The sequence below is a fragment of the Pristiophorus japonicus genome, chromosome 1 (genome assembly GCF_044704955.1).
Source record: "Pristiophorus japonicus isolate sPriJap1 chromosome 1, sPriJap1.hap1, whole genome shotgun sequence".
NCBI classification, from domain to species: Eukaryota; Metazoa; Chordata; class Chondrichthyes; family Pristiophoridae; genus Pristiophorus; species Pristiophorus japonicus.
The window spans coordinates 277,616,515-277,628,711 of NC_091977.1; the positions used below are offsets into that span (position 1 = coordinate 277,616,515).

The 12,197-nt window shown below is 44.6% G+C and overlaps 1 protein-coding gene across 1 annotated transcript in view; it reads right to left on the minus strand.

Moving 5' to 3' along the window:
• The window catches only part of rims2a (regulating synaptic membrane exocytosis 2a), a 1,685,585-nt gene that overhangs the window by 360,503 nt on the left and 1,312,885 nt on the right, over positions 1-12,197 (minus strand). The window contains exon 30 of the mRNA XM_070888461.1: positions 9,649-9,797. Within this exon, the coding sequence (XP_070744562.1) occupies positions 9,649-9,797 (149 nt within the window). The remainder of the gene's footprint in view (positions 1-9,648; positions 9,798-12,197) is intronic.

Below are 12,197 nucleotides of genomic sequence, written 5' to 3' on the forward strand. Positions count from 1 at the left end.
TCGGACATTCTGCACCCAGTGCCGCAAGCTCTGCACAGCTCTTGATGGCCCTACATTGGGCCACTGGGGATGTGGGGTGTCATGGCCGCAGCCCAGCCCCGGAAAGGAGAGCCGGGCTGCACCATCACGGCACGAACCCCGCAAAATGGGCAGAGAAAGGCCCAACCGGTATGTCGTCAAAAAAAAATGGCGGTGCGCACCTCCCCTTTAAATTTTGCCCCGTCAATGGAGTGTGGTCCGGTTTGCGACACGCAAAGCTGGCGCTGACATCGCCCGTGGCAGCCTCACGGGTAATGCCCAATTTCTGCCACGGGTCGAATACGGGTTGCCGCACACGGCAATTATATCATCGCTGGAGGCACAGCGGCCCGGGGTGCTACCAACAGGGGTGCAGCGCTAACCCCAGCACAATTTCGCGGGTGCCAGTAGCTCCACCCCTCCCCAGGTGAAAGCATTTTGTGCCCCATGGAGGCGCTAACGGGAGGTGCACAGTAGGCCAATTTCGGCCCCACTGAGTTACTAAAATCAGTTGGGATAATCAGGGAAAACCAGGTATTTCCAGCAGGTGGGAGCAAAAAATCAACAAGTTAGTGACCTATAAAATTCTGAGTCAGCAGCTTGAGTACAACTCTCAATAACTGACTCAAGAGTACTATTGCAGACATTTGGTCCCAGATATTAATGGGGAGCCGGAGAGAGTGTGGGACAGGCCAAAAACAAGCGAAGGACCCAGTAAGACCAGGGATGTGAAGGTCCTGCAATCTTAACGGCAGGGCCTCATTACATATGGTAGCTCTGCCACCCGGCCAGCAGCCGGCCAAATAGACAGCATGGCCGGTGGGTGCGTGTGAAACACTAGGGGCAGGAAGCTGCAGCCAGGGACCCTTGGGGACGATCACTGGCAATCGGGAAGGGGTGGGGGGTGAGATTGACAATCGGGGGGAGGTGAAATCTCTGGTTGGCAAATGGGATGGGGGATTGGGGTGGAGAGGCTTGTGATCGAAAGAACTGGGGGTGGCTGGAGATCAGGGCTGGGGGAGGCCAGAGGCTTCTTTGAGGGTCACGGGGTAGGACTATGGTATGGTAATTAGACTCTTGCCTGCCTTTTGCAGGAGCCTCGCTCGTGCCCTGAGTTATGCACTTTAAAATTTAAAGGGCAGGAATAGGGTTTGCGCTACCCGTTCCTGATATTTTAGCCCCCAATCCTTTCCGCCCTTTGGGGGTTGTGGGGGGTGTTAAAATTGAGAAGTAGGTGCTCTGGAGGAGGGAGAGTTGAGTATGGTATGATATGACCTAACATAGAGAGAGAATTCTCTCTAGAAAGCCTTAGATTCATAAAATGTATAGATAGATATATAAATATATAGCCCCCGGGGGTGCTAACAGGAGGCGCAAATGCACCCAATTTCTCACCCTAAATTTGCCGAGTAAATAGAGTGTGTTTGCTGTAAATTACACTGGTTGCTGTGAGTCCTGACACAAGTCATTGCACCCAGGTCATTGGCTGACACAGGGGTGTCAATGGACACTCTGTTAAAAAAGGTGTTTTTGTCATTTTCTTATATGAGTTATAAAAATATTGGAGATGGGGATAAAGGCTGCTTGACTGGGCGGGGGGGTTGGAGGCAGGAGGTCATGCGATGAAATCAGAGCAGGCAACCCTACTTAACATTACTACAAAAGTAAAACAATGCGGATGCTGCAATCTCGAATAAAAACAGAAAATGCTGGAAATCTCAGCGGGTCAGGCAGCATCTGTGGAGAGAAAGCAGAGTTAACATTTCGGGTCGACGACCCTTCTCTCCAGATGCTGCCTAACCTGCTGAGATGTCCAACATTTTCTGTTTTTATTCCTACTTAACATTTACTGTGAATTGATATTAGCAGTTAAACAAAATGTACAATGAACAGCATACAAAAATAATTGGGCTTCATGAATGATTTGAACATTACAAATAGTATTGATATTTCTTTGGACATAGAAATAAATTCACAGTAAACATTTTAATTTCATCATTGGTCAGATTATGTAACTAAAATGTGGCTGCTGATTGGAATGAAGATAAACAAGAGCAGGAACACCATATTCCTATCTAGAGCCTGACACTCCTGTCTTCACTCATTTCAACACAGAAATAGACATGAGTGAAAAGCGTGACGTTGGAGATGGGGCAGGTGGGAGTACTACCAGGCTATTTATTCATATCACGCAAGCGTGACCCCGAGCTTCCGCTTGCCTGTCACTTTCATTTTCCGCTCCCACTCTGATCTCTCTGTCTTCGGCCTCCTACACTGCTCAAATGAAGCTTAACCTAAGCTCGAGGAACAGCATCTTTCGATTAGGCACTTTACAGCCTTCTGGACTCAAGATCGAGTTGAACAATTTCACATTATAACCTCTGCCCCCATTTTTACGGATGGTAGCTGTTGATGATTCTGCCATTCTTATTAAGCATGCCAGGCCAGATACAGCATGAAATAAAGATGATATTCTATTCTACACTTGTATGGTATAGATAGCAAATACTACTGTACTCTGCTCCAATAATGGGCCAAAAATTACGGCCTCTCCGGGTCTGTATGATGTGCGCACGCATCCGGCGAGGCCTCGAAAATGCCGGTTCTCGACTTGCGATGTGCATGCGCCGAGAACCGGCTTTTGACAGATCCAATGCATCCCCACAGGAAGGACATCCGCGGGGCAGGGATTGGTCTATTTGCCCAACTCTTGCCCAGTGAATGTCCTTCAAAATTTTACGCCTGTTAAAAGCAGGCATATAGCTTACTTTTGCCAGCGTAAGAGTTTTAAAACATAGAAAAATTTAATTTAATCATTCATTTTTATGTTAAAAACCTGCCCATTAAAATAAGTTTATTTTTAACCCTATTAAAACACGTTAAAAAAATGTTTTAATATATTTTTTTCTAAAACATTTAATAGGGTTTAATGTTTTTCAATTTCAATTAATTTTAAATATGTGGGGTGTTTTATTTATTTATTGCGCTGTGTTTCGGTGTTTTAGGGGGTTATTCTCATTGATAGTAATGGGAACTCATACAAATGGAGTTCCCATTATTATCAATGAGAATACTGCATTGTGATTGGTGGTCCAGGCCCGCGCGATCCCAGGATACAAATTCGTATCTGGAAGACATGTTCCCGTATGCTGCATAGCGAACCTAGGCCTCCGACCGAAAGCCTACATTCCTCCGGGACCATCGAGTATTTTCGTCGATTTTTTTCTGGGTCGGAGGCGTTCGTCCAAAGGAAGCCTCCAACCACAATTTTCACCCCGATATATCTGAAGCTCAATCTTTGAAATACTGTCTGTTTGGCTCAGTTGGTGGCACTCTCACTACTTAGTCAGATCATGAGGTTAAACTCCACACCAGGTCGAGAGCGCATAATCAAGGCTGACACACCAGTGCAGTAGTGAGGAGGTGCTATCGTTCAGATGAGATGTCAAACTGAGACTTTGGATGTAAAATTAGTCTTGGGAGTTAGTGCAATCGGGAGATAGTGATCGGCAATCCATTTTACACACCGCCCGATTTTCTTTGACTTCAATGGAAAAAGAAAATCAAGCAGGGTGTAAAATGGGTTGCCGATTCAATATTGCCCCATTTGTACCAGTGCCCAAGATCAATTTCAACCACTCTGTCTGCTTGTTTTGGTAGATGTAAAAGTTCCCACAGCACTATTCCCAGAAGGGCAGTGGATTCTCCTGAAGTCCTGGCCAGCAGTCTTCCGTCAACCAACAGCAACAAAAACAGATCAACAAGCCATTTCCTCATCTGCTATTTGTGGGATTTTACTGTATGAAAATTGACTGCATAGTTTTTCTACCTAGCACCAGGGACTGCACTTTTGAGTGCTTTTGAATTGCTCTGAGGCTGTAATTAGGTGCTGTATCAATTCAAGTGCTTTTCTCCCTTTCCTGCTTATTTCGCATATTGCGAGGATAATTTTACGAGTCCACACTGCTGGGAAGCCTCACCCGAATCAGAAATCAGGGCATCCACTGCCCATGATACTTTAAAAAAAAATTCATTCCAGGATGTGGGCGTCGCTGGCCAGTACAGCATTTATCGGCCAAGCCAGCATTTATTGCCCATCCCTAATAACTCTGACCATTCACGATGGTCGGAATATCATCGGCCTGAAGGGTCGTAGGATTATCACTGGAAGAATGAAGGGGGAACGTTAGAATATTTTTCAGGCACAAAGTAATTAGAACATGGAATACTTTACCATAAGTGCCAATTCAAGCAGAGACGATAACACAGTTTGAAAGCAACTTAGCTAACTTTTTGAAAAGGAAAGATATAAAAGAACAGGTGGAAAGACAGATTAGTAGAAGAGCTAGTACTGGCAGAGACCTTTTCCATTTCAAGTCAGCCCATCATCCCTTTTGTCTCTCTAATCTCTCCTGTCTTCCACCCTATCACCAACCTTCCTTTTTGTTCTTTCTTCTCTTTTCAGTGCTCATTAAGAATCTGTTCTTTTCGAACATTTGCCAGTTCTGACGAAGGGTCTTCGACCTGAAACGTTAACTCTGTTTTCTCTCCACAAATGCTGCCTGATCCACTGAGATTTCCAGCATTTTCTGTTTTTATTACTGGCAGAGACCTGTTGGGTCAAACGGCCTGCTCCTGTGCTCTCGATTCTATGATTCTATTAGCTGTGTACAATCAAATGAATAATAATAAAAAGATGCTGGCGTTAATTAGTTTTTGCCGTTAATTGTGGGAGCTTGCTGTGTGCAAATTGGCTGCCGCATTTCCTACATTACAACAGTGACTACACTCCAAAAGTACTTCATTGGCTGTAAAGCACTTTGAGATATCCGATGGTCGTGAAAGGTGCTATATAAATCTAAGTCTTTCTTTAGTTTTATCAGAGAAAACAAAATGCCGTTTGTAATGTAAAGGCAGAACCATTTGGTGCTCTGCTAATCACAGTACAAATTACAGAGATAGCAGATGTTTAAGTAACTTAGAAAGGCATGGCTGCTTCAGTAAAAGGCAACAGAACCAAATAAAATAAGATTCTCATTCTAAGCGAAATGCACCTCTCCTATATATATCCAGGAACAGTTCCAGCGCAGGTGAGAGTGTGGTGGATAAACAATCATGGGGGCCGGATTGTGAATTATCACAGATCCGCAATGTTGTACACAGATCACTGGGCTTCCACCAGCGGCATGGACGGAGTAGCAAAGAAGGAGCCAGCTGGCACTCCTGTCACCACCAGCCCTATGCCACCAGATAGCCCAGTTGAAGTGACATTATGTGAGACCTCTGAAAACATTACACTCACCACAACAGAGACCCCTGCAATCGATACAGATCCATCAGGCTTATTCTCAGACACAAAAAGGGGTCTTTCTCTATTTGCTCACCATTTAATTCTGAACAATCCATCAGTGTGACTCCCTCAGTTAGGTCAGCTCTTAGTAGCAGAGCACGGCTGCCATCAAAACAAATGCTTTGTGGCTTATGTGAACCAATCTGGGAGCAAAAGAGACTAAACGTGTATTAAACATTACACAAACTGCACAATCGATGAGAGTAGTGCAATCTTTAGCATCACTAGGTGTGCATTGCTGGAGTCGCTGGTCAGCCTGAGCCTCTTCATGTACTGTTCCCCTGCCTTGTACAGGTAGCTGAATCAACCAACACCTTAAACAGATTATCTGGTCTTTTATTAGAACATAAGAACATAAGAAATAGGAGCAGGAGAAGGCCATTTGGCCCCTCGAGCCTGCTCCATCATTCAATAAGATCATGACTGATCTGATCCTGGGCTCAGCTCCACTTCCCTGCCCGTTCCCCATAACTTTGACTCCCTTATCGCTAAAAAATCTGTCTATCTCCACCTTAAGTATATTCAATGACCCAGCCTCCACAGCTCTCTGGAGTAGAGAATTCCAAAGATTCATGACCCTCTGAGAGAAGAAATTCCTCATCTCCGTTTCAATTCATTGTTGTCTGTGGGAGCTTGCTATGCGCAAATTGTCCACTGCGTTTCCTACATTACAACATTGACTACACTTCAAAAGTACTTAATTGTATGTAAAGCGCTGAGGTTGTGAAAGACATTATACAAATGCAAGTCTTTTCCGCTACATCTGCTGCCTGAGGTAATATTTGTTGTGAGTTGTATATTATCTATGCTCACAGCTCGCCTTCTCTACCTCCCGTTCCACTGTCACACTGCGACTGAATCACTGTAGGAAGGTATGGGCAGACCGTGATAATAGGAGGACAAACAGTACAGACAGCACTGGAATTTTGACAGCTGTGACTGAATGGTGTTCCATATTGTGACACAGTGAGCTGGAACACCAACCTGTAGCACTACTACTCCATTTTGGGTTATGTACTGTTTATTATAGTGCCATATTGATAGGTGTTATCAATAAATAAATCAGTTTACAAGGTTAATTTGACATCAGGAAGTAATCACCCACAAGCTGTTTGGAGCTTTGGATTATATACTTCTCAATGTCAATCAGTAGGTTCTCTGTGGCCGTTCTCTCACTCCGTCAGGTATTCTATGAGAATATAAATTCTGATGTGAGGTAGCTTAAAAAAATGGTGGTGAAAGCGGTTTGTTGCGATATGATGGAATTTCTGCCACAAAAGATAAATAGATCGAAGTACCTGTATATATTTAAGATCTGGTGACATTTCTTAATGTTATCTACACGGGCCTATAAAAGTAAATTTTGAACTGTTTCATGTTTTTTTTAGCAACAGGACATTAAACAACACGATTATTCAAAATTTTCAATAATCACCTTACATTTCACAGGGGAAAGTATTTGTCTATCCATATATCAACTGCAGCATGTGACTAAAAGCAGAGCGGGCAATAACAGTCAATAGGGATTCAGAGTTTGTCACTAAATGAAACACCTAACTATCACACACACAGGAAGGAGCTGCCTAGGTCCACACAGAGGAAGAGGGGGGATCCTTTTAGAATTAACTACAAGAGTATCTAACTACATCAGGGGGGATTGCTTAGATTTTACCTGACGTCATTTTCAGAGTATCTCCTTTGTAAATCCTCTTTTTTCCTTTGTCTCGTCCCTGTCTCTTCCTCACATTCCTCTTCCTCACATTCTTCTTGTTCACATTCCTCTTGCTCACAATCCTTTTGCTCACAATCCTTTTGCTCACAATCCTCTTGATCACAATCGTCTTGATCACAATCCTCTTCCTTTGGTTTATCTTCTTCAACCAAGTTCTCATTTTCCTCTTTTTCCTCATTTTGGGTTATTTCTTCCCTCTCCTCTTCTTCCTTCCCCCCCTCTTCCTCCTCTACCTCTGCATCTGCCTCCAACTCTGCCTCTTCCTCCTCCCCTTCATCCCCTCCCTCTTTTTTTTCTTCTAACGCTTTTGACCTCCTGAAGGTCACAACACAAAAGTAATGAAGGCATGCAAAACAGAAAAAAAATGAAGTTAGTTACAATTAAATGAATGAAAGATTGCTAAACACATTAAGAATGAAAATAACCAGAAAGCGCAGCAATGAAGAAACATTAACAAGTATAAAATCACAAACAACAATATAGATTAAGTGAATGATTCTGAAGTGCAGTCACTATTGTATTTCTACACCAGATCGAGCCAGGAAGAAAACCAAAAATTAGCCTATTTTTTAATTGTCATATTACTCAGGCTTTATAAATTTGTATTTCAACAAGAACATGTGTAGTTATATACAAAATATATACCAACTATTAACTTGAATTGGTCCTTAGCTCCTCAATGGCTTCATTTTTCATCAATATAAACTTATTTTTATTAAAGATTTAAGCAATCTGCATTTTAGATATATTACTGCAAAGTTTTGAATATATCGAAAGGGCAGTAATCTGGCGGAACGCATCTCACTCCCAATATTGAAAGCAACCGATTTTTATTCCATCAGTTGATGCATGCACAAAGTGAAGATGAAAATGTATCTGTAAATTTCTAATTTTGCTTTGATCCTGAAACATTTTTTTTTAACCTATGTGGTGTTGTGTGTGTGAGTGTTGGCTGCTCAATAATATTGTAAAGGAGCAAGAAAATGTCAATATTTAACAGACAAAATCAAAAAAAACAATTTGCGGGAACGTCACAGCACCACCTGAGCAGCAGTGTCCAGTGGAAGGGTGGATGGACCTTGAGATCATCCCACTGATTCACAGCACTTCAGTAAAGAAATAGCTCATTTACTTCAACGTGGTCACTAACATTCAGGAATAGGAGTTACTTATGAGTTGTTTAAAATGTACTTTCCTACAATCCATGTAACATTTATTGTAGCTGAGAATTATAATATAGGTAGAGCGTACCAGGTTTGGTGAGGCACCATTGATGTGTATTAGAACTAGTAGTTTACTCAAATGAATGGCTTTTCATGTAATTGATTTATCTACTCTGTCCACAGCAAAACCACAATATGCTCCTCAAGAAGAAGAATTGCTCTCCACAGCATGTGAGCAACTCTTCCCATCCTAGCTCTCTCCTCCCTCCTAATTTCACGGGCGTGTGTCAGGGAAGGTTTATAACACAGGGTCATCAATGGGATAAAGCACAGGTCTCTGCAAAAAAATGAAAATGGCTCTTGCCCTGGCCGACTTCCTAATGATATGACAGAATGGTATCACTTGCACAAATCAGTAAGTCACGGAGGGGTGTGGAGGGAATAAAGATGTCTTAAATTAGGCTAGGTGCGAATTAGTCAACAGTTTACCTCAGCCAGCAGAAAGCTTTTGGAACATATTAAGGCTTCTACATATGTTTGAAACCTGTGACAATACATCGTGCAAACACTTACTGGAAAAATGTGCTGCTTCACTATTTATTTTTAAGTCTGCCTACTGAAGACTGTCTGCAAGGCTGGTTTGATTTAGAAACTGCTCAATGAGTGAGTGACATCTAAAGGGGAGATACAGAAAATGGTGGAAATATAGAGCAGAGCTCTCAATATCTTATAAAGAGAAAAAAAGATAGTTTCATTTTTAAGGGAAGAGACTTTGTTATCACGTCAAGCATATACCTGAAATATTCATCTGATTTTCAGATGTTGATTGAACCTGCTTTGCTTTTTCCAAATTTCGCTTATTTGCATTTCAGGTGAGCACCGCAGATAGAGTGTCAGCCACTGGTTTATGTGACTGAAGTAGCTGAGGCATGTTCTATCATGCGCTATGGCTTATCTGATCTCAGCTGCACTAATAAGACCACTGCACAGTAAGCAGCCTGTGCCCAAGGCAACATAATTTACCTCAACATTTGGCAATGATGTCATTATGTTGAGATTTTTACAAGCTTGAAATGTCAGTAGTGTAATATAATGCTCTACCTAGTGGACTAGTGTGGTTGTGCAACTGCGGATGTAAATACAAGAAAGGATCATGTGGTAAGGTCACATGACAAGTTCCTTTGGAGCCATCTTGTGTATGTGTTTGTTTGTGCAGTTGTAAAGAATATATCACAAGTGCTGTATAATCTTAAACAACATTCTGAACACAAAACTCATTTCAGATGAAAACGTGGAAATCCCATCTCACTTATCAAACTACTTAAATGTGAAACCGATTCATAGAACAGTGCTCTGCACAGGATATCACCATCACTGGGTCTCACCTGATCTTCCTGGTTGTTCGAGGGTGCTCAGATTGCACAGACATGTAACTTGTACTGCTCATTCGCGAAGCACTGCTCGTCCTTGACACAGCGGACACATCGCTTACATCGCTGTCTGACGACTTGTTGGAGATATTGTCCGACCCTCGCTGAATGTCCCGTCCTAGCCGATGCTGTAAAACAAATTAACCAAACTCTTCAGTCATTGAAGGTAGCCAAGGATAGAATCGCAACTTATTCCCCCCAAAAATACGTGAACAAATAATTGACGAAAAGGTTGTTTAAAGAGGAACTCAGTCCTATTTTTAAAAGTTCACTTATAAATCAAATCCTGTGACCGATTTTCTGATTTCCGTATACGTGTTGCTCATAGCATTGTAGTTTTTATATTGTATGGGTGGTGATATTTCGGGGTGATTTTAATAGAGGGTGGGATGGGTGTGGCTGAGGCCGAGGGGGCGGGAAGCCATCTGGACCTCTGGAGTAGGAGGCCCAGGAAATTTTAACTCAACTTTCATCCACACGCTCAGCGCCAGTCTCCTACCCAAACCCAGCGAGAAGAGCTACCTGGCGGGTCAGCAGGAGCCCGCCACTGGGAATCCAATAGAATAGTCCCCGGCATTAAGGAAGGGAGTCGGAGGGACTTCGTGGCCGGGGGAGTGAAGGGAAGCTTCAGTCAAGGGCAGGCTCAAGGTTTCCGTGTGCAGCCCGGAGAAGCACTCCTGCTGCTCCTGGCCCAATGAAATCTAAAGAAATTGAAACAAACTTACCTTTCTGGGCCTCTTCTGGCACCAGTTCCTACTCCTCCCATTGGCTTTGGTCTGGCGAGGAGGTCCCAATGGTTTCTCCATCCAGACCTCGGGTTAAGGCTGGAGTCGGGCTCCAAAGAGGTTATCGGAGCCCGGTCTGCATATTTACAGAGGGAGCAGGCTGCCTCCCGATGAGTATCCCGTTCACTTGCTAAAAAGAGGTTAACATTTTTCCGTATGTATGACACTTTTTAAGAAAAATCCCACTGTCCCTTCTATCTCTAGGCATGCTTACTCACAAATTTCAGTCAAGTTTTCTAGTAATATTGCTTCCTGCAGTCCAATGGCATCAGGGAACAGAGGTGAAGCAGGAATTTTAGTCACCTTGAGGTTATCCTGCGAACACCCCGTCGATTGAAGGCTCAACTAAGTGCTGCCTCCTTCAACCCCAGGTGTAACTTATGCACCTGTGAAGATGCTCACTGGTTTGTAGAGCTGTTCAGGACCGCCATGTGCGGAGGGGAGCAGGTAGGTCCGAAGGCGTCCTCGTAGGACTGCTCCTGGGCATAACCAAGGGTGCCATCAGTCGATCCAGGCAGCAGACGGTCGAGGGGGTCGTTCAGCCCGACCGCCTGCCTTTCTTCTGCGGTTACATCCGAGCCAGGGTATGCTCTGCGGCCTTCTGTGAGAGGTGAGCGCCGGAGGAAGTGGAGTGCATCATCACCCCCGGCAACCAAATTTTAATTTGATTTTATATGTTTTAAAGTTTATTTGTTTACTGTGCTGGGTTTTAGTGTCCCCCTCCCATTTTAGCCAGGGGGCACTTGTATAATTTGTGGTTTTAGTGCCCAAAAACCCCCACAAAAAAACCCACAAAACCGCCCCCCCCCCCCAAAAAAAAAACAAAAAAGGGCACTTGAAAACTCTTTGGAATGTCCGTCCCCCTTTAATCAGGGGGAACTTGATTTAATGTTTGTTTTGTTCTCAACAAAAGAGTTGTAGAGCTGTTCAGGACCGCCATGCAGGGGCTGCCTGTCTTTTACCAGGAACTCATCAGCGTCCAGAACAGAGTCGCCACCAAGTGCAGCTCTCCACTGTCTGGGGTGGTGACTGTCCTGCAGGAGCCGCTGCTCAGGAATCTGTACCTCCACGACCGTGGTTTTAGGTGACAGGCGGACGAGAGGGCTGTGGCTGGCGAGATGATTAGGGTCAGGGACCTGCTCGATGGCGGAGGAGCGGGCTGGATGGCGCCAGACATGCTGGCACGGCGCCTAAACTGAGCCGACGTCCGCCACACGGCCGATGCCATCGAGTCGCTAAAAACAGCACTGGGCCCTGACTCCATTAGGTGTGTCGAGGAGGCCCAAGCACGTGGGGCGATCCCGTCCGAACTGACCCCCATCCGGACAGAATTCCTCATCGGCGCCAAGCCCCGAAACCTCCCTCGGGAGCCAGCGCCTCACAACTTGAGTCGCCTCGGGGAAATCCCCTCCGTGCCTTTCAGTTCTGCGCGGAGGGGTTTCCTGTACGGGCTGCTCCTGCACACTCTCAAAATTCGGGAGGGTAAAGACACTGATCCTGATACCCTGCCCCAGTTCTATCCCACGCTGCAGGCATCCGATGGCACTATTTGCCAAGGACCTGGAAACTAAAACGTCGCCAATACGCGCAGTCGGCCGCTGTTGCCCACCACTCGGGTGAAGACGGCGCAGCCCCCAGACCCAGTCACTCCCTCGGCCCTGTCCGGGAGTGAAAGGTCAGAACCAACAAGTTCCCTAAACAGGACCTGGAACAGCCAGG